Source organism: Lissotriton vulgaris, chromosome 9, assembly GCF_964263255.1.
Source record: "Lissotriton vulgaris chromosome 9, aLisVul1.2, whole genome shotgun sequence".
Classification (NCBI taxonomy): Eukaryota; Metazoa; Chordata; class Amphibia; order Caudata; family Salamandridae; genus Lissotriton; species Lissotriton vulgaris.
The window spans coordinates 1,055,219,000-1,055,242,642 of record NC_141697.1 but is presented as its reverse complement, the minus strand read 5'-3'; the positions used below and the strand labels follow the sequence as shown (position 1 = coordinate 1,055,242,642).

Here is a 23,643-nt window from a genome sequence, read left to right as displayed (position 1 = left end):
TCCAACCACATGAGCAAGCGCCCGTAGTCAGCATCAGCTAACCCAGATTCTGAGGTATTTCACAAGTCCATCTGCCCACTTGAGTGGAAATTCATGGGAAACTCCATTGTTGTGTCTGTCAGGAGGAACAGGATGGACTTCGCCCAGTTAATCTTGACCCCCCTCTCGTAGGGATGAGGCAGCAAGCCGGCAGACAATGACTCATCATACATGGCAAGGAAATATGGGGCCAATAGACCAGGTGCTTTGTCGGGCTGACATTGTATTAATAACCCAGACAATATCCTCCACCGAGAACGGCTCATCTAAATATCATCAGTGTCCGTCCTCTAACCACAGCAGCTGTACGGAATCAAAATAGGTGTTGTGGTCTGATGGGGAGTACTCTGCTTAGTCTGATACAATGAGGAAAATAAGTCAATCTTTGCCCCAGTGCCAATGTACTTGTTAGTATGTTCCTGCAACTCTACTATGTAGCCGCTCGCCCAAGGCTTGTGCAGCATATGGGCGAGAGTCTTGCCCATCCTGTCCATCTCCCCATATCACGGAGCTTGAGCCTCCCTGCCAACACAATGGGTCTTCATCTGTGCCGCCTCCTCATATTCCACCAGTTTACCCGAAACAGAAGCTAGCACCGGCATGCTGCAGGCTACACAATATTGGAGTTCTAACACACTGATCTCCTTTTCTAGTCTCACAAGCTCACTACGCAGCGTACGCAATACCCCAGCCTGTTTCAATATGCACACGCCTCGTATTACAACCTTAAAGGCATCCCAGAGGGTAAAGAGCAAAATCTCAGATTTATCATTATGTTCAAAGTATTTCACTATGGCAGATCGGATTTCTTCCCTAAACACTGGGTTGTGTAATGCTCTGGCCGGAAGCCTCCAGGAAAATGTATGCAAGGGATTATCTGGGAGAACCAGTTCCAGCAGGACTGGAGCATGATTGGACAGCGTTCGAGGCAAGTGGAAGACCCACTCGGTCCATGCGTCGACATCATGCAACGCCAACCAAAAGTCAATGCACTACCATGTGGTATGCAATGCTGCTTTGCATGCCCGTTTGGCATCAATTAAGTATTAGGTGCACCAAAGATCGACAAGGTCAAAATCCTCATGAACAGGCACAACTGAGCAGCTGCCTGTGGGCGTCTAGAGTCACTGGATCTGTCCGCAACAAGGTCTAGTACTACATTAAAATCTCTGCCCCATATTGTCGCACCAATGCCCGGTGAGCCCACTATTCGCCACACCTCTGCAAAGAATTGGGGATCATCCCATTTGAGTCCCTACACTGAGAGAAGCTTAATCGGGTAACAATGCAATATACAGTAAGCAGAACATAGCGACCCTGCATGTCATGTATTACACATCACATGCGCCACAGTAGACCCTTGTGAATAATTATTGCTACACCATGGGCATAACTGGAGTAGTATGCCATGTGTCGTTCTCACGCCCACACAGGCAGCAGAGGAGCAGGAGCACAGGCCAGCAAATGCATAGATCATCGCGCCAAAACAGAGCGCTCTACGTCCAGTACTGCCCCCGCACCGCCTCACAGTCCCATCAACTTGGAAGTTCCCCCAGGGCTCCAGGCTCCTCGTAGTGAGCTGCACGGGCTCCTCCAGCCGGCCTGCCCAGTTCGTCCAGGTCCTCAGCCCAGCAGCAGGTCCCACCATACATCGCTCGCTCACAGGACGCTTGCACCCAAGTGCACTCACCAGGAATGCACCGCCACATTCACACTCACACTCTGGTGGTGGGGACGCTGCATGCCAGTCAGCTCCACTGTGGCCCGCACAATTCTCCCAGGACTTTCTCAAAGTACAACTCCAGCAATGAGGCCTCAGGCGCAGGCCTCCGATGGTGACAGGCAAGATTACGCAACGACCCAGGAACCGAAACAGACAATGCTGTGTGGCAAAGCATCAGGGGAACATTCCCAGCCCGGGAGGCCTGATGCCCCTAGCTACACCGGAAAAAAATTCAGATTAATCACTTCAGCCAGCAGAGCCTCACAGTTTGTTGGTCATATTGCAGCCAGGCTTTCTAGCGCCCCCCCCCCCCTCAGAAGTGGCACTTGTCACTTCAACACATTTACATTATATTTACATGATGAGATTAACTCTGGCACCGTGCTTATAGGCGAATGATTGATATCACCCAGAAGCCGAACCTGAGCTTATATCATGTGTCTCTGTATCTGATAATAAAGATATTCACACCAAACAGTCAGAACAGGGGCAGCCAAGCACATGACTGGCATTATGATTGAGGATCTTGGTAAGTGGATGTGCTTACAGTGAGGCATGAAGTCTGCAGCCCTGGCCCACCTTTGCAGCCCCCAGCACCTTGACTGGCAAGCAATCACCACTACAACTGGATCATGATGCTTGCTTTCCCGCCATCCTTCACAGCACAATGTATGCCTTCCCTGCTGAGACCACCGATAAATGCTGAATGCAGGCACACTCAGGATGTGATCGTGAGTCTGCAAAAGACACATTTGACTAAGCAAGATAAGGGTTTGCAGCTTCAGGGGCATAAGACTATTGCCTCTATGTGGCTAGAATCACCCATCAGGAGGTAGTGGTTTGGTAAAAGACCCTCTTAAGACGCTTCAGAGGTGCAAGCTAGATCCTAAAGGTAGGGCTATTATCAGTAGGATGATTAATGGCTCATTTATTATCACTATATGCAATTTTATGCCCCCAGCATTGATGATCAGAGTATGTATAAAGATATTTTAATAGAACTCGCTAGTTAGAAGGAGCAATTGGTCATTTGCAGTGACATTAATCTTTCTATCAGGCCTTTGAAAGAATAAAACCAGACCCACTGCGATCTCGCATATGCAGCAATCTAGAGCTGCATTGCTCCGTGTTAAGACCTCCATCAGCCTCGTAGATGTTTAGCGTTCCCTCCAGGTAGAATCTGGTACACTTATTATTCAGCCTACACTACAACTTGCTTTGCCCTTGATGTAATCTAGGTTTCAAAAAGTTTTCTATCCCACCTTAAAAAACAGTTATTACTGCGAGTCATCTCAGACCACAACCCTTTAATGATGCCGGTGGCAGCTCGACTACGGATCTCTCCTGGAATGTCAATGATTTATTTCACAATGATGTACATTTCACTTTATTTGGAGTATTTTATTTTGTGAACTCTGTTCAATTGTGTAAACTGTAAAGCGTGAATACATTCTCTGGCCCCCCAAAAAATATAAAATTTGTCAACACCTTTCTAGCAGTTTTGAGTAAATGTAGTCATCAAGTCCTTGGAACTGTACAAGTCTAAGATTGATTACTACCTCATGCAATGGAGGATTGATTGAAGAGAGCAGCAGATAACACTCTACACGGTATATGTCACTTCAATTGGTTAGTATTAAATGTGAAGTTGAATAATCTGTGCGATGCCTGCATTTAAAGAACATTTGAAACTGATCAATTCATACGACTGGTAATGGATAATTTATTCAATGGACATCGTGTTTTATGTGCAAAGTTATCACATTCAGTGATCCCTATCCTTCCCAGATCTTCATTCTACAGAATTAGGCTTCGTGTTCCTTCATTGAATTCAGAACTGGACCAGAAATGCCCTACCTGGCAAGTTGTTTGGCTTTGATGGCCACTTATGTGAGCCTATCAACAAGGTTCTGCTGTCACTGTATTTAAAACCACATCAGAAAAAACTGACTTGTCAAACTATTTAAGCTGTCATATTTACTAAATGTTAGGTACACTGAATGGTTATGCAAGGGTGCCCACATTATTCAAGTCCAGTATTCAAGTTCTAAAATATCTACCAACCCTACAAAAGGAATACCATACCCCCAAAGGGTTTCAATTTCAGTCTGAATGGTAGACCTGGAAGAATTCAACTGGAATTAATGGCAGAAGTCTCACCACACGGCTAGATAGTGGTCTCCATTTCATCAAACATATTTTACTGTTATAGGCGCATAAGCATCTTGCTATGTTGCCAATACATATTGATCGACACAAGACAGCACTTTGTAGCAATGTTTTGATTTGTAAATCACAAATATGATGCAACTATTTATTATAATAGCTATGCCTGTAAACATTCCTTTTTCTAAATATTTCAGGATAAATATTGCTATTTTCTTTACTTATGGTATGGCAGACCAGTCACCAATGTAGTAATAGAGTATAAGGAACTGAATATAGTCCTAACGAATGGCCAGGTGCCTTATGGGTACTCATATCAAAATAATACACCAATAATTATTCTGTGCATGTCTTTATGGTGCAAATGTCTAGCTAGAATTAGAGAACTCTTTCTTTTGTTCCTTTGCTTATTATAGGATGGGTCTCAGTGTCACACTCATAGTGGGACTGCCAGAGCTTAGACAATGATATATGAAAGAGAGTAGATCAATCAAAGTTTCAAAGGTCCTTAGACATGGTTGCCGGAAATATCTCCCGTACCACGCAAAGAATGGTATGTTAAGAACTGATTTGGGAGATGGGTTGCTTTTACAATCCATCATTGCGGTTTTCAATTGACTTTGCACATAAAAAAGGTCTGAAAACATTTGCTGCATGGGGCTTTTTTTCTCTTGGACTCTGGATGGTTGCTTCCATGTTCTAATAGCTTCTGTGCAATCCTGGTGAGAGATCCTGAGGGCTGGCTTAGGGGGCTCTAACTTTTTTCAGATCTTCCAGGAGGCTCTAACTGTTTCAGATCTTTCAGGAGGTTCTACCTTTTTTTCCAGATTTAGAACATTTCCACGCCTAGGGATGCTCCTGATTCATACAGGGGTAGTGTTAATATAGCTTGCCCCCAGAAGTACTGTATCTTAATAAAGAGGACATTGACTCTCCGTATATCACAGGGCTAACTTTACCAGCTCTCCGTTCAATTGGGAGCCTGCCTAATGGGTTTCTTACTGACAAATCCGCACAGATGGCATTTAACATGGAGCACAGACGATTTCTTCTAATGCTGACTTTCAGTTTCATTTGGTTCAGACTACAACGTTTGCTTTGCTCAGGGGGCCTAAGTGCTTATAAGAGGTAATAACCTACCATAGTACAGGGCTTGCTCTATAAACTATACATTGTGATAGCCACTAGAGAACAGAGAAACCCTTATTATCAGCAGGACCAGACTGGCAATAGCAGGCACCAGGCAATTCCCCGGTGGGCCAGAGGGATGGGGGCGGTTTTGTGGCTATGGGCCGCTTATTTTTTTACAGGGGCCGATTTTGCAGCAGTGTTGCAATATCGGCCCCCTGTAAGAAAAGTGGGAGAGGTGCTTCGCGGCTACCACCCCTCCACCCCTTGCCACCTCCTAGGGCTGGTCGAGGGCAAACCTGCCAGGGCTGGTTGCAGTTCCTAGTCCGGCCTTGATTATCAGCCTTCATCGGCCACTGCATCAGGATGATAAACCAATTGACCTATACTCCGCCTTTTGACAATGCAGGACAACTCAGGTATTGCACGAGCTCTTCGGAACCCCATTTTTTCACACAGTTAAGGTTGGTAGAGTCCATTTGGTTAAATGTCAGTAATGGCTGCTAAACGATAAAAGGAAGATACAGAATACTAGACTCTGCAGGATTGGGGGTAATCATAGGAGGATGCTTAATTAAGTTTAGTTTTAGATATGCAGAATTAGGTGGGGGCTCGTTCTGAGCCAATCATGGCAAAAGTCCATTCCTTGTCCGAAATAGAAAAGTAATGAGATCAGCCAGAAGAACTTAGTGCAGTAGGTTCAACAGCTTCCTGGAGTGTTCAGGTCTGGTGGCTCAGTGGACTGTTGCCTCCACACCAGGAATCTGTGTTTGGCTTCATGTTCTCAATCTAAAATCTTAGTTGGTCCACTCATGTATTCACCCTTCCGATGTTAATAAAATGAGTACTATTGAGTTGGGTAAAAATAAACATCTATTATTCAGCACCAAGGTACCCAAAAAAGTGAATGTGTGCTTTACAAATACACATGATATTTTATGTCCTCCAAAAGGAGGTCATTACAAGCAAAACCTACCAGCCTGATGATGCCCAAAACCTGTATGTACCCTTTTACAGATTGCATTATGTGAGGCTGGGTTTAGTACAGCAGGCTCCAAATTTCTACCTCCATAAACACAATAAGACTAACTTTGGCAAAATACCAAGTCCTATTTTCATTTTGGTGCTTGTTGGAAATGATCCTTTCTGAAGGGTCACCCCAAACGTTGTGCTTTTCTCCTCCCCTTTTTGCTGAATTTGCTTTTGTTGGCTTTAGGATTCTGGGCACTTTACCACTGCTAACAAGTGCATATGGTTTGTACTATAAATATGGTCACATTGGATTATCCACAATTGGCATACGTAATTCACTTATAAGTCCCTAGTAAAATTTACTATAGGCGCCCAGGGCCTGTAAATTAAATGTTACTAGTGGGCCTGCAGCACTGACTGTGCTACCCACTCAGTAGACCTTTAAACATGGCTCAGACCTGCCACTGCAGAGCCTGTGTATGCAGTTTTAAACTGCCATTTCAACTTGGCAAGTTAACCTACTTGCCAGGCCCAACCCGTCCTTCTTAAGTCTCAGCTCTAGACAGCGCACATGCACTGTCTCGAAAGAGACATGCTGAATCTACTACATGGGCTTACAGCCCACCCATAGACTTCCCACTTGTTTGGCACCATCGTTGCTCCATTTTTCACTTTCCCCATTTGTCAAGGGCATGCATAGGTCATGCCTCTTCCGGTGTTTAGCCCTCCATGAGATCACCGGCCAAGTATGCACCGACAATTTTCATCTATTGTTTGGGGACTACTTTTTAATTTTCTAAATGGGTGACCAGTCCCGCCCCTCATTAGGAATGCTGGTGTTTTAATTAGCGACAAGCAACATTTATTAATATTTTATTAATCCTGCGCCGCTGTATATGTTTGGCCAACCTCATTTAAACACCTTCTGTAATGACAGTCACGATAATGGCTCTTTGTGCAGTTTTAAATCCTGGTTTCAGTAGCATAAAAGGTAAAGCTTTAAGAGGCTTAACATTTATTTTTAATGGTAATGCTCTAGCAGTGGGGTTGACATTTCATATTTACTTCGCAACAGTCTTACTAATACTGTACAAACCATTTTTTAAAATATTTTATAGGTGGTAAGACAACTTCACTTCTGTAATTATCCATGTATACTTTATTAAGTCCTGTAACCGTGAACACATTTCTTCTATGTCTATCCTTAAGTGCCCTAGCGTTTCCGGAGTCATATCTCTTGGGGTTGCGTCAAGTTTGGTAGTTTGCCACAGCTGGTGCAGGGGGGGGGGGGGGGCGGTCAGTGAGGGCTGTGAACAGGGCGGTGAGGAGCCATGTCTGCGCTGCGGCCAGGGACCTGCTGACCGCAGGGCTTAGTGTCAGGCGGCTCAGCGCATGACGAAGCAGTGAAAGCAGCCACAGAGGCAGATAAACCAGACAGTGGATACTTACAATGGAGAAGCACACCATCCCAGCATGGGGTCCTGTTCACCAAGATACACAGGCTCTTCAACCACCAGGGTGAGAGTGCCCAGCTTCTGGATACTACAGGGCCAAGCCCATGGTCCTCTTGTCTCTGCTTCCGGGGGACTGATCTTAGGTATTGTAATGTGTAAGCAGTGTGCTGTGCACTGTAGACAAGCTCACACAGGACATGTCCCTCCGAGTATGGTTTTACATGTACACATCATATAAAAGCTGAGTACTTGTAAATTATTCCAGATGTAAATCATTGATTTGTGTCCATAATTAAAATGTCAACACATCTTAATGTAATGCTTTTTACTTAATTTCAGAGCCTGCGGTGGAGTAAAGATCAGATGAAAACCTTTGCAAACGTTTAAGAGGTCCATGGAAAATAGTATCCCAAAGTCATCTGTGTTCATGCAGATTTCTCACAGACACTGTGACTGGACTTTCACTGCTTCTTGCAGCCCATCCCAATGCTAAAAGACATGGCCATTGACAAAGCCAAAAGCTCCAGCATTACCGAGACCTATTGACTTTGCGAGTGCTTGTTATTACATGTATGTCACCCCTAAGGTAGGCCCTTGGTAGTCCTATGGGCAGGGTAAAGTTATTTTAAAGGTAGGACATGTACTTTTGAATTTTACATGCTCTGGTAGTGAAAAACTGCTAAATTCGTTTTTCACTACTGCCAGGCCTATCTCTCTTAGGTTAACATGAGAATTACCTTAAAACATCTTTTAAGTGTCATTTCCCATTGGGAGCAGATAGAAATTTGGAGTCTGGTGTCTTTGGACTCACAATTTAAAAAAACATCTTTTAGTAAAGTTGGTTTGAAAACTGCAGGTCTGAAAATGCCACTTTTAGAAAGAAGGAATAGACTAGGGCAAAACAGTCCTAGACAGAGTGTGCACTACCGATTGCACTCAAAGATGAGTATATCATCAAATTATACAATAAACAATTTAGAAACATTATACTGGGTACTCAGCGTAAACACAAAGCCTTTTTTCAATATGTCTAAAAATCAACATCAAACAATGATTTCATCCGTTGTTTTTCTCAGCGCTTCTTTTTATTCTGAAGCAAAGTTCAAGGATTATGTGCGGCTTCAATGACATTGCACAAATTCCTGACAATCATGAGGTAAATCATTCCCAATACATTTCGGGCATTTTCTTACATTAGCCATTTTGTGCCTCTGCCTGTCTCTAAAACATGTCTGGATTAGGGTGACAGCTGGGTTTGGGTGTTCCCTTTAGACAGTCACAACGGGAGCTGGTGGGTGTCATTTGCATCCCGATGGCCCATCACCAGACTGATGGGCCTTCCTGAGGCAGATTGGGAGGGAGGAGCTGACACTTGCACCTGAATAAGGCTGTGCCTGTCCCCACACAACCACATGCATACCCCCCTGTAGGATCTCTGAAGCTAGGGCAGGAAAGGCAGGGGCCTTGTGATCTTCAAAGGCCTCTATGATGTGTCCCCCACTTTAAAGGTACATATAGGTATAAGTACTGGACACCTGCCACCACCAAATCAGAACTCTACTGGAAACAAAGGACATACTGCCTGGAAAAGGGGCTGTTGTGCTGCAGGAGGGACTGCCACTTTGCTACTTGCTCTTCTGTGTTGGCCTGCTGATTGCTGTGCTACAGGAGTGACTGTCACTTTGTAACTGGCTCGGCTGTGTTGAACTGCTGCCTGCTGCTTCTTGCCTGGAAGTGAGAGAGACTGGACCTGCTCTCTACATCCTTGAACCCAAGATCCTCCAAGGGTCTGCCTCCTGTTATGAGAAGTGTCAGGGACACACAAAAAATTCTTGTAACTCTGCTGGTGCTGATGGACTCTACCATTTGTTATTCCTACCCTTGCCTGAGGTGACTCCCTCCAGTCCTGGGCCTAAGAAGTGAGTTTCCTGCACTACAGCCCCTTTAACTCAAGCTTTTGGGCTCTTCACAACTGCAAACAGGCCTGTTAGCACCAGAACTAGATTGCTCACTCGAAGGATCAGCGTGAGCAGGTGCAAGTTTGTCTCTTCACATAGCAGCATTGCTGCTCACCGCCACGAGGCCCCAGACCGTATGTGCACGACGCCCGGGAACTCTTTTCTCCCCACGGACCATTGCCAGAAACACCACCCCATGCTCCCGGCAAACTCATCCGCCACAAACAGGACTCTAGGCTCACATTGAGAAGGTAAAACTTCAGTGGGACCTGTCTGGAACTGTATCTGACCTGCGTTCCATTGCGATCGGCTTGCCTTTTCAGATTTGGCCCGGTCTAGCGTGACTTCAAGTAAGGCTACTGACTTCTAAGCAAAGTTTAGGGATTTAATCTTTAAAAATTCATAGCTCAACTTCTACAGATTGTATTTTTGTCGTTTTGGTCTTGTTTTAATCAAATACATATTCTCTATTTTTCTAAACATGTATGCAGTTGTTTTGTTGTGTTTTCACCGTGTTACTGTAATTAATGTGCTGCACAAATAATTTACACATAGCCTTTTAAATTAAGCCTGGCTGCTCCGTGCTAAGCTACCAGACGGTGAGCACAGGTTAATTTAGGGTGTGCTTCTGACTTACATACTTCTGCCAACTAGAGACCTCATTTCTAACAGTACTTTTCCACTACGGCCGCTGAAGTTAATTCATAATGAAGATTCAACTCTGCGGACCCTGTCTGTGCCATTTTGGCAGAAGGACAGAGGCAAAGATGGTGAGACATAACTGAAAATTAAAAAAATCCCAGAGTATACATCACCATGCGCACAGCAAGTATCCTCTCAAACCTTAATAGCAAGAAATATATAGAAATAAATGCAGAACTAATTATTTACATACAAAGGTTTTGCACATCCTAGTGGTAGCTCCTTTGTGGAGTACAGGATTTGCTCCACAGTTGCAGGATGTACTACAGAGCTTGGATCTAGGGTTTGCTCTTGATATGGTCCTCAGGGATTATTTTTTAGCTGTTAATGACTCTTTTTTTATGGCAGCAGTGTTGGTAATGGAAACATTTACTCCGGGGTCCCCTAAATTTGGAGCCACGGGTTAGCAGCTGAAAGGGGTCCAGGGTCACAAAGAATAGAATCTTTAAACGTAGATATATTTTTTTTAGACTCTACCCCAAATAAATTGGCAACAAGGACAAATGTGACAGTAAATCTGCTCTGGCTTACTTAATTATCCACAAACATACTGCATTTAAAAATATCTTATGGGGTTAAGGCACCTGCTGCAGAAATCTGTGTCGCTAGCACGTTCCAGGAAAAATATCTTTGTGCCTTTTCGTTAAAAGGCTCTTACCAGGATGACAGTAACAGGAGCCCTTCCTGCTGCTACAAAATTCGAGGAGATAAATCTTAGATAGGGGACTCAAAGTCAAACCCGGTGGATTAAAAAAGAAAGTGTGAGACCAGGAATTGATTGGTGCTCAAACGAAAGTTTTACCTTTTAAAACACATTTTCTCCGGAAGGACGTAACAATAAACTGCACACTTCAATAATGGAGTATTCTGGAGGGGCCGAGCCGGCGACCAAGATGGTCGCCTGAAGATCGGCTCCGGCCGGCTCCGCTCCACCGACTCGCCATCCTGGCATCTATCCTGTCCCCCGTCCCGCACTTCGGGCGGGGGAACTTAGGCGGAGCCCGTTGGGACTGCTCCGATCTCTCTGTGTGCCCCGGTGACCGCGCTGCCTGCAAGTTTGCGGCCTGTGGCGGCTGGAAGCCGGGGCCTGGATTGCCAGCACCCCCCGGCCGTAGTTCAACAACATCGGCGACCGGGACGGCCTTGTGCCGGCCCGGTCGGGGGTCGCGGGGGTCGCTGGCGTCTTGCCTCTTGGTGCCTCGCTCGCTGCATTAGGCCCCCACCAGGCGGTTGGGAAACCCCGAACCACGTCCTAGCTGTGGCTGTTCCCCGTACTTGGCCCGGGGAACCAAACTGTTCGAGGTCGTCGGTCCGCACCTCTGCTGCCGGAACTGGGCTTGGAGCTAGACTGTGGATGGCCAGAGGGACCTGGGCAAGACGCTTCCGCTGCGACGGCCTGCCCGGAGTCTCCGGTGGAGTGGGTGGGGGACGGTCAGTCCCCCCCTGTGCGCTGTGGGCCTCAGAGGTGGGTCAGACACGAGTGGTGCTTTTCTTGGTGCCCCAGAGGACTCCTGAGACGACGTGGGGCCCCTGCGATTGAGGTGGGGCCCGCTGGTGAGTGACCTCCGTTCTGGGCTGCCCCGCATCACTGGGGCCCTCGTCTTGGTGGCGGTGGAGGAGAGGGGCGGAAGGGACTGCAGTTTGGTCCTGTGAGGATCTCTGCCCCTGGTGGTCTCGGCTGCGGAGTGACTGGGTCTGGGCGCTGGATTGGGACTGTTCTGAGTGGGGGAGGCGGTCTCCGCACTTATCGGCCAGCTACTCTAAATGGTGGGTTCCTGATTGCGACGGCGATTGCCTAGACTGTGGCAAGATGGCGACGAAGATGGACTCAGACAAGCAGATTCCTAAGGCTGCCAGGGGTGCCAGGCAGGTGCAGTCCAATAAACTGGAAAGATATACTCTGCCCAAGGGGTCACCTCAGGAGTCTAGGAAGGGCCCGGGCGGCAGTTCCGGCGATCATTCCGCAGTGGAGGAACCAACCGTAAAAGATCTTATGGCTGGGGCCAGGACGTCTCTGGGCCAGAAGATGGAGACCCTTGACACCAAGCTTGACACTGTATCGATAGAAATGGGGCTGATCAGGGCGGACCTTTGATAGGCGAATGAGAAAGTCAAATCGCTGGAGGTCAAGACGACAAGCCTGATCGACGATGTGAACCAGCTGCAGCAGGAGGTGCGTGACCTTAGGTCCTCGAGGGAGAGCACGGATCGGCGGCTGGATGAATACGAAGGGCGGGCCCGACGCATTAATGTTCGCATCCTGGGAGTCTCGAAGAAGGCGGAGGGACAGGCCACTGATCTTTTTGTGGAGAACCTTATCCTTAATCATCTCAAACCAAAGGGCCTCAGTAAGTTTTTTACAGTGGAAAAAGCCCATAGAGTGCCGGGTGGCAGGCCCCAGATCAGGGCGAATCCTAGGCCGATCATTGCCGTGTCCTCAACTTTCGTGACCGAGAGGCTATCCTGCAGGTGGCTCGTGCGGCGGATCCCCTGGAATTCGAGAATGCAACGCTCCTCTTCTTTCCAGAGTTTACCCAGGCGATGCAGAAACAAAGGCAGAGGTTCATCTCGATCAAAAAGAAACTGAGAGACAAAGGCATGAGGTATGCCATGATGTTTCCTGCCCGTCTTCGAGTGGAACTTGTCGGGAAGGCCTGGTTCTTTGACAATCCTGATGTGACAGCGGACTGGTTGGATAGTGTCCAGCGCCCTGACCAGGAGTCCAGTGCTCAAAGGGAGGCTGAGGAACAATGACTTGGTTTAGTGTGAGCTCAGCAGGGGGCTGTGGATAGTTGCTCCGGGGTATGTTTCAGTGGGTGGCTGGCGATTGGATTTCCTGCAGAATTATGTTCATGATGTCGTTGAGGAATTTTGAAGTGCAGCTACATTCACAAAAAGTCGGGGGGGGTGGACGAGTCAAGTCGTAGGCCCTCCTCTGTGTTTTACTTTTAGATTTTCGTAGCTTAGTTGGGGGTGACAAGCACACTGCTAGTTGGGGATGACTGTAAGTTGTATGCAGGGGTGCAGGGAGGGGGATTGGAGGGGGGTGTTCAGGGTTTGTTTTTGTATTATTGTATGTCGTTTTATTTCACACTGGGTGCCATCAATTTATCCTGTTCTTTTTTGGAATGTTGATGTCCTCCGTTAAAGGGGTGGTCGGGATTTCCGACTTGAGTTGGAATGTGAATGGGGTGGGGGATAAGATCAAGAGGCTTATGGTTGGCCAGCTGATTCGGAGACATGTGGTGTTACTGCAGGAGACTCACCTTATGGGAAAGCGGTGCATGGCACTCCACAGAGGGGGCTATAAATTGGTTGTGCATGCTGGTTTTAGGACTGGATCGGGAGGGGTTGGGATTTTGATTAAGAACTCCTTCCCTCTGGCCATACAGGCCACATGGACCAATAACAGGGGTAGATATGCTGGTATCTCCGGGCTGTGGGAGGGGAGAACTGTAACCTTTTTGTCTGTCTATGTTCCTCCGGCCCTTCAGACTGACATATTTCATGATCTGTTGGTGGCGATTTCAATGCAGTTATGGACGGGATGGACGGTAAGGTTGATAGGTGCCCGGCTTGGGAGTTGTTGCTGTCCCGGAGGTGGTTGGCTGATTTTGTGGAAACTGTTGGTCTGGTTGATGTTTGGAGGCTTAAAAACCCCGGTGACTCTCAATACACTCATGTTTCGGCTGCACACAAATCCCTTTCCAGGATAGACTATGTACTGATGCCTGCAGCGCGGGCTGCGTAGCTCCGAGAGGTGCGGCACTTGGCTAGGGGGGTTTCGGATCACTCACCTATCTGGATTAGTTTAGACCTTGGCGGGCGTGATGTTGCCAGGGTCGCACCTATTAGCGCTTGGCGGTTCCGAGACCCAGCGGCTAAGAAGGAGATTGTGCGTGTGGCTGATAGATATTTTCCAGAGAACGTCGACTGGTGGACTCCAAATGTTCCCTATGGGAAGCGTATAAAACTGTCCTTAGAGGGGAATTGCTATTGTTTATTTTCCGAAAGAAGAGGGAGGGGCGCACTGAGATTGACAGGGTGGAATCAGAGCTGCTTGCGCTGGAGCGAGAGGTGTCACTTGTCTCCACCCCGGAGGGACTGCATCGCTTGCGCCTCCTTAAGGATGAGTATCGGAGCCTGGCCCGAGATATCGCGACGACACAATTGGCAGATACCCAGAGTAGGGTGTACGAACATGGGGATAAGGCTGGGAAGCTGATTGCCTGGTTGGAGAAAGGTGAATGGGCGACGCGGTTGATAACAGTGCTGCAGCCCATTGGTTCAGATAAAATAACGAATCCGCAGGAGATTGTGGACGCATTTCCTGGCTACTATAAGAAGGTGTATGCGGCAGAATGTAAATACTCGGAGTCCGAAAATGCGGACTTGATTCGGGACATTCCGATGCCCACTCTATCGGATGAGGACTGGAAATTCCTGGGCTCTCCATTTACAAACGACAAAGTGGCGCAGGCGCATAAGAGGGGTTCGTTCTGGCAGGGCTTCTGGCAGGTCTTCTGGCCCTAATGGGCTCCCTGTTGAGCTCTACAAAGTGAATGCGAATAAGTTGTCTCCCTTCGTCAGAGCTATGTTTGTAGAGAGTAGGGAGAAGGGTCAGCTTCCGTACGATCAGCGTGTTGCAAATGTCATAGTCCTGCATAAGGAAGGCAAGCCGAAGACGGAATGTTCTTCATACCGGCCGATCTCCCTTTTGAATGCCGAGCCAAAAGTTTTAGCAAAACTGCTGGCGACTCGACTAGTTAAGGGCATTACGACACTGATTCACCCGGATCAGTCGGATTTTATTCCTGGTCGGAATACGGCTCTTAATCTACGCAGGTTGCATGGGGTTCTGGGAGGGGCATCACAAATACACGAGCCGATGATTTTGTTATCCTTGGATGCCACCATGGCATTTGATAGAGTGGAATGGCCTTATCTTTTTGCCGTCTTGGGCAAGATGGGCACTGGCCCGGAGTTTGTTTCTTGGGTCCGTCTTTTATACTCCAATCCACTGGCCCGAGTAGTTGTCAATAACCATAGATCGGCTGATTTTGCGTTGGGGAGGGGCACCAGACAGGGATGTCCTCTTTCCACGCTGTTATTTGCTTTGGCACCCGAGCCGCTTGCGGCTTGGGTCTGTTGGGACAGATCGATTAGGGGGATTAGGTGGACGCTCGAGTGGGAGGATAAGATATCGCTTTATGCTGATGACCTCTTGTTGTATTTGATCTACCCCCGAACTTCGCTCATAGCAATTTTAGACGTCCTTGGAGGTGTTTGGAGGATATTCCAGCTTTGCCATTAACTGGGCAAAGTCGGTCCTTTTTGTCTTGAGTGGCGATCCCCCGGAGGTTCCTACAGGTTGTCCGGTTAAACTTGAAACGGAGGGATTCAAATATCTTGGCATTTATATAGCCAATAACCTGTTGCCGCCCCAGGTGCGGCTCAGGCGAGATGTGGTCCGATGGAAATCGCTTCCGCTCTCCCTTCTCGGTCGAGCTGTTCTGTTTAAGATGATGGCTCTTCCGCGTTTCATATACGCGCTTCAAAACTCAATGGACCCAGTTCCCTTGTCGTACTTCAAGGAGGTTGAGTCTCTCCAGAGACAGCTTCTTTTGGATGGTAGGCCCCGTATCGCATTTACGAAATTGACGTTGCCGTGGTATGATGGGGGGGATTGGCCTGCCCAACATCCGTAAGTATTATTGGGCGTCACAACTGGCGGCGGTTAATCATGCCATCTATGCCTCGCCACTAGATCCCGGCTATGCTTTGGACCGCGGTCAGGTTCCGGGGGGGTAGTTTTCCAGGGCATTGTATGCCAGACGCAGGAGTTTTCCCCTGGTGGGGCCAACGGCGGTTGCTGTTCAGGTTTGGCATGAGGATACCCACTCCCTTAAATGGGATGGGAAGATTACTCTGGCTACGCCTCTCTGGAACGCTGAATGCTTGGGAAGTTTATGGAAGTCTAAAGGTTTTAACAAATGGGACCTCATAGGGATTTCCCGAGAAGGAAATCTCTGGGGTAAAGATGGAATCCTCCCGTTTGAAACTTTGCAGGAACAGTATCAACTGCAAGGGAGTGAGAGGTTTCACTACCTCCAGATTAGACATGCTCTGCTAGCCGGTATTACCCGGGAAGAGACGCTCCCGGAGGCTTCCCCACTGGAGGATCGAGTGTTAGACGGTCATCTTCCAACAAAGACGATCTCCCTGATTTACAAAAAGCTAGTTAACCACACAGAGGATCCCCTAGTGGTTCTTAGAGACCAATAGACAGCTCATGGACTGCTCCTTGATGATGAAGACTGGAGTGAGGCTGTGGCCTCTCCAAGGGTCGTTGCAATTCAAATGAGGCTCCGGTGGGTTCAATTAAAGTTCCTTCATCGCTGCTATGTTACGGGCCCACGACTGGTGAGAATGGGTTTGGCTGCGAGCGACGGGTGCAGGAGAGGATGTGGCGAGGCTGGAACGTTTTTCCATATGCTATGGGACTGTGCTTTCATTCGAGGGTATTGGTCCGCAGTTCATGTCAAGGTACGTGAGGTGTGGGGAGTGAGCTTTGAGTTGGAGGCGCGGCGTCGTCTCCTGAATGTCTGGGATCCAACTGACCTCATGTCCCACGGAAAGGTGTGGGCCGCGTTGGCATGCGTTATTGCCAAGCGTAATATCGCTCAACTATGGGGGGCGAATCAGCCGCCTACTATTGGGAAATGGATGGTAGACCTGGACTGGTGTATGTTTAGAGAGAGGGCGGTGTGTGTGGCCAGGGGGAGACCCAAGAAATGGGGTAAAATCTGGGGGCCCTGGAATGTGTATAGGGGTGATATTTGCGCTCCTCCTGCTGTACTGGACGTTCCAGCATTGTCGGAGGATCCCTGAACCTGTATGCTGATATTTCTGTTGTATTTCTTTGATCAGGAGGACGTACCTTTATGTAATGCTTGTTAAGATGCAACCCAGTGTTTTTATTGTATGTGTTTATGATTTCATTTTGTTTGCATTAATAAAAAGAATTTAAAAAATAATAATAATAATAATAATAATGGAGTATTCATGAATCCAGATGGACCAATATCCTTGAAGACCTTGAGATAAAAAGGTGAGTATCACATACCAAATATCTCCAAAAATTGTCAATGGTTTTCATTCATAGTTGCCAGCTTTGTTGTTTTCTTTGTGCACCCCCTCTAATACACCTTTTTGCCAAAGTCTCGGATCCTCTCAACAAGAACAATAGTTCGGCGTCTCTGACTTTCATTTATCATCTCTCGGTTGTGAAATGGGTATGCTGAAACACGCTCTTATTGCACTTTATGTATTTATTTATTTACACTTGCTACTGTGCACCTGTGGATTTCTCTTGCAGGATTGTGGCAGTGATATTTCTGGCGTTCTAGATGGTCTTTCGATAACAATATAAACGAGCTGTTGTTGCCAAACCAACTGCAATGTATTGTGAGTACTCCATTCTCTTTACACGTATAACACTTTTGACTTAAATACAATATAGTACAAAAGTATACACTGTACCTTTTAAGAAATTGATGACTTTTCCCCATTTTGCTGAATCAAAGGGATGAAGCTTTTCTAGGCCTATAAATGTTATATTGTAATCTGAAGAATAAACGATAGGCCAACATGTTGATGGAATATTCTCATAAAGTTGCGTTTTGTGAGGCCTACAATGAGACAAAAAACAATTGTGTTAACTATACTTCATTGGTTGCTGCTTACTTAGCATATTAAACAATTGCAGCCTTTAAAAAAAAAAAGAAAAATCGCTCCATTGAACATGCCATATGCCTGCTACTGAAATGACAATCCAGGCGCATTAAGAGTGCCACACATAAAGTAAATCACCGTTAATGCTAATAATGCAGGGCACATTATGCTTCTTTATTCTATTAGAATGTGGCACTGAATGTGGCAAAGTTAGGAAATGAGAGCAGAAATACAGTCAGCGCCATAGGACTAGAAACATGTGCAAAAGTAATCAATTATTACCAATTTTGAAACTATGCAACGTACAACAGAAACATTATCTCCCGATCTCCATTAATAACCTCATATAAACTCACAACATGTAGTGTTGTACAGACATGTGCATTGCACTCCCTTACTACATTTAATAAATGCTAACTTTCAATTGGGAGCAGGTGGACAGATCGAGTATGCCATCTAAAAAAAGTGTAATTAAAAATCCTCTTGAATGGTAAAGTCGGATTTTTAGTTACAAGTCTGAAAATGTCACAATGCAAAGATGGCATATTCTTGTCCTAACCATTTAGTGCCTGCAACCTGATTCTGGGTCACATGACTAGGTGTAGCTGGCAGTTGGTCTTTGTGTATTGCTCCCAGAAAGTGAGGGTAGTTAGGTGTTGGTAGGATGGGTTTGTTGTGAGTTGATGAGGGGGAGGAGGAGAGGCTGTCACCTGCCACACTACCACATCACAAAGGCTTTGCCTTAGCGCTCCTACAAAAGGAATTGACACTGGTCTTTTGGTCCACAGACAAGCTAGGGCGAGGACAGGGAGGAAGGGGATGCCTGACACCTCAAGGGGGTGGAAACCTTTAGAAGCTTACTATACTTCAAAGTGGGAACCAGGTATAATTACTGGACCCTCAGACCCAACTCTTCAGTACACTCCTGGACCTGTGCACTCTACCAGGAAGGACTGCTACTGTGCAGAAATGACTGCCACTCTGCTGAACTGTTGCTCGGAAGGACTGCTGCTGTGCTGTGCTGACCTGTTGTGCCTGCGTAAGAAGGACTGGATCCGCATCTCTACACCCAGGACCCTAGAGAGATTCAAGGGGCTAGTTGGCTGAACCTCTGATCAGAGCCTCAGGGACAGAAAAGGCTACCAACAACCATATGTGAGTCCTACCCTCTTAAGTGGTGCCACCCCAGTCCTTGCCCCTGGAAGTGGTTCTAAATATGCTCTGCCAGCGAAGCATCCTCGATGATGTCTTCGCAACCAGGATCAAGGTACTGTGTTCAGTGAACCTAAAAGGGGTCCCTGTACCAGCCCAGGGTCTATCGCCTTCGGCATTAACTTGTGACTTTGACCAGGTCCGGAGCGACTAGATCACCACATTTGGCGCTTTGTGCTTTTTGGTGCCATTTTCACTGAAATCTTTAAACTTGCATTTCTCCGATTGTACTGATTGGATTGTTGTTGTTTCGGTCTTTATTTATTAATTAAAATGTACTTTGTTTTTAGGTCAAGCCTAAGAGCAGCGCGCATTCGCTGCTCACTCTGTGAGGCATGCTGTATTGGTTTATGCTCTTGAAGCCCTGCCAACTCTCTGCCCTTATTTGTCATTGGCTTATATCAATAACCTTTGTAAATTCTGGCTTCTGATTCGTACAGAGGCTTGTTAGTCCCTTCTTGGTACCGCCTTGTCTTCATTTGTAACCTCCCATGAGGACTGGCTCTTTTACTTCAGTTGTTACACAGTACGCTTTATAAGTTGGTGAGGACTGTTTTCTTTAATGCTCTTCCCCTATTCCACCCACCGCATCGGAGCACCCGCCTGCTTTATTTTAAATTGTAATATATTTTATTCAAATTACAGCGTGGACCGCTTTAAATCGGCTGCTCTTAATTAATTATTTAGTATATGGTGTGGTCCGCATTCACTTTAGCGGCTGTACCTATTTAATCATTTAATTATCAGCGTGGACGCTTTCACTTTAGCGGCCGCGCTACAAAGCTATTGAAATTACTTTTTTTAATGTGGGCCACTCTTGATAACTACTTCAGCGTACACAAACCTCCTTGACCTCTCCACCCACTACCCCGCCTCTAGCTGACATGACTCCTTATGCTCCCTGCTCACCTCGGCTCATCAAGCCCTCATGCTCTCTCCATGTGCTAGACCACCGAGCCCATCAGCTCCATTGAACGTGTCTACCATCAGGCCATTGTACTTGTGTGATGTTACCTATGCATTGTATGCGACTGTTCTGCTTGACACAGATTTTCATATTGATCTCCTACTGTTTACCTCCGCCCATGTATTTATTGTCTTTTATTTTCTCTATAACCAAACCACCATTGTTAACGCACCCATCATTGGTTTCTTGTTTTGCATACTGTACTTGATTGTTTTACTTTTCCTATGTTCTGTTTAGAAACAACCAATAAAAACTTTTGAAATCGAAATTACTTTTTTACTTTTCTTATGTTCTTTTTGGAAACAACCAATAAAAACTTTTGAAATCGAAATTACTTCTTTTTTTTTTTACTATTGGTGAAGACACCCTACTTGTTTTCACTATAATGGTGGCCATGCCCCTTTCTTTAGACGCTGCTCAGGGTAACCTGAAAATGCGAGCAGCGTCTAAGAAAAGGGGCGTGGCCACAATTATAGTGGTCTGGCATTTGTGAGAGTTTGTGCTCTACGCTTTAAAAACAACAATGCCTTTTATATATGTGTTCCTTTTAAAAACACATAAATAAAAGGCATTGTCATTTTCAATGCCAATTGCTTAAAAGCTCACAAATGCGAGACCTATTGCACTGACAATGCTTGTTCTAAATTGGGGTGAGTTTTTCTTGTGTTGTGTTTTAACTTGATGACTGGTTGAAGTGCTGCATAAATACTTTACACATTGCCTCTAAGTTAAGCCTAAGAGGGTTAAGCACAGGTTATTTTGGGGTTTGCCTGTGACTTCACTTTCACAAGGATTGTGGCTGTAGTTTGAGCAGGGTTTCACCCCCCCCAACCAGGACCCCAATTTCTTGTTCAAAATAAATACACAGTATAGGCTAGACATGACAACTCTACCACAAATACAGAACACAGATAGAGGTCAAGCGGGATTAAAGGTATGGCTAAACAGCAGAAACAATCCTGCAGACATTGAGGCAATTCCTTGGACAAGTGTTATAGTGGGGCATTTCAACTGACTTTCACTGCAGTTAGTTCCTTTCTCCCAGACAGCCATTAGCAGAATGCAGGAAGAAGTCATGGATGCTTTACATGTATGCGCAAAGGATATATTCTTCATCTTCCCTACAAACAAAGGAGAGGCAGAGGCCACAAAAGCCTACATCTCCAACATTCTCTGTCCCTTCAGTGTCAAACACAAAGCCCCCTTGACCTGCTGGCGTTTCTTAATTTGAGCTGGGGGGCTCTGGTGCTTGGCACGGGAACTTAGTTGTCAACACTGCCACTTATGACAGTCTGCCACATGGTGGCATTTTTAGTATAATTTAAAGATGGGAACAAAAACAGTTGCATATTGTTAGACCTGGCACCATTGCCGTGGGTCTCCCTTCCATTTTTTCGCTATTGTCTCCTCTGTTTTTGCTATTAGATGCTCTGTGCACTGTGCCACTGCCATTCAGTGCCACAGCACGAATGGTCCCTGTGTAAATATGACTGTGAATTGGTATATCCCTGATTGGCTTATTTGGTTTACCTGTTAGTCCCTAGTAGTGTGGCCTGTGTGTGCCCAGGGCTGGTAACTCAAATGCTGCTGGTGGGCCTGCAGCGCTGGATTGCGCCACCCACAGAAGCAGCGTGTAAAGTGTACCTCAGACAGGCCACTGCGGTGTTTGTGTGCAGTCCAGAACTGCCATCTTGGGAGTGAAGTGCCCACACTTCTCAGCCCCTGAACCTTCCCTTGGCATCATATCAGTCACCCCTTTGGCAGGGTGCATTGTGTGTGTAAGATAGGACATGGCTTGATATTTGTAGCATGTCCTGGTAGTGAATTACACCCCATTTCGTTTTTCACTACTGCAAGGCTACCTGTTCTCCATAGGCAAGAATGGGCAGTTTGATTATTACATCTTATCATCCTAACTGACTCAGGGAACATGGTGGAAATTCGAGTTTAGTATGCCTGAACTCAGAATGATAAAGTTTATCTTTTAGCCAAGTTGGTTTTAACATTCTGTGTTTGAAAATACCACTTTTAGAAAGTAGGTATGTTCTTGCCTAAGCCTTCCAGTGTGCTCTGCTGTTATGTGTATTGGCTGTCTGAGTTTAGAGGGGCAAGGCAGGCTGAGTCAGACCGGGGTTGAAAATAGAGATCTGCATTGAGTATTGGGGAGGGGTAACTCTTTGACCTGAATAGGGCTGTGCCTGGCAAGGTGAATGCTGACAGACCCCCTCTTTCTGAAAGGAAGGATGCAGCCTGGTAAATAAAGTGCTCCAGGACTGAGCAGAACTGGTTTTGGCTGGGTTCAGTGACTAGTGACTTTTTAGAACAAAGACTTTTGGGGTATAAATATCTGTGCCCAAAACCCTACAATGGATATTGCTCCTGGATGTCAATAACAACCCCTGTCCGTGTAACTGAAGGAATCTTCAGGAGAGGACTGTCCTTGTGCTTGTGTGCTGTTTCTTGGATTGGCCTGCAGTAGTTTTCCTTGGACTTGCAAGAAGAGGGAAAAGGACTTTGAGAGAACTTTTATTTCAACTTGCTAAAGCAATCACCCAAGGGCTAGAAGAGAGCTAGCTTCCTGCTGGAGTCTCATACACATCTGACTCCACCACCAGCCTCCTGATTCCTCCCAGCGAGGATTTCTATCTGCAGGTGAGGCTCCTGTGAGGTCCAGGGCCTCTAGTTCTACTACAGAGAAGAGAGGGCTGAATTCATCGCTAACGCCTGTTTGCGAGCCGCCGCAGCTGAAGAGCGTAAGGAAAATCACTGCGCTGCTGCCGCCGAGCGCTCGCAAACCAAAAGTCATCGCATCGCATCGCACGCTTATGAGCCACAAAGTGCTCACTAACACCCAAAGATCATCGCATCGCACGTTTGCGGGCTGTCGAGAGCTCGCTAACCCCGGATCCTCGCCCCGAGATCACCGCATCACGACATCGCAGTGCGGGCGACGTGCGTTTGCCACTTTCATCGCATCACAACAGGGTTGCACGCGCAACAGGCTCAACGCATCATCCTCCCTTGCGGCAAGGATTCAATGCATCGCTGGTCTTCCGTGAAGAAATTTGTCACTGTGTCCCGCACGCATCTGCAGATGGGCGCATCATCCTCCCTTGCGGCAAGGATTCAACGCATCGCCGGTCTTGCGTGAGAAAAATCATTGCTACAGCTCGTTTGCGACATTTTGTTTGTTTTGCTACGAAATCCAGATACTTTGTAAGTAAAAGGGTTGCAGAGACCATTGCTTTGAACTGAACTCCTATTTGCACACTTTGAACTATTTTTACAGCATTTCAAGAATAACCCTATTTTACAGTATTGTGGCTTTTTAAAGTTATTGGTCTTGTGTTAAGTCTATATATAAAGATACTTATGTTTTATAACTACTTGTGTGGTGTCCTTTTGTAGTGTTCTTCACTGTGTTATTGTGTATGATCATAAATGCTTCACACACTGCCTCTGAGCTAAGCCTAGCTGCTCGTGTTATGTTACCACAAGGTTGAGCAGGGGTTGTCAAAGGGTGTAGCCACCTTACTCTGACTTAGGAAGAAGGGTCCCAACTAGACACCCCCATTTCTAACACATATT

General features: G+C 46.5%; 1 protein-coding gene across 2 annotated transcripts in view; it reads right to left on the bottom strand.

Moving 5' to 3' along the window:
* The window catches only part of HDAC11 (histone deacetylase 11), a 274,240-nt gene that overhangs the window by 194,100 nt on the left and 56,497 nt on the right, over window positions 1–23,643 (bottom strand). For both annotated transcript variants that reach the window (XM_086939011.1, XM_086939010.1), the window contains exon 2: window positions 17,685–17,833. In XM_086939011.1, the coding sequence (XP_086795137.1) occupies window positions 17,685–17,833 (149 nt within the window). The remainder of the gene's footprint in view (window positions 1–17,684; window positions 17,834–23,643) is intronic.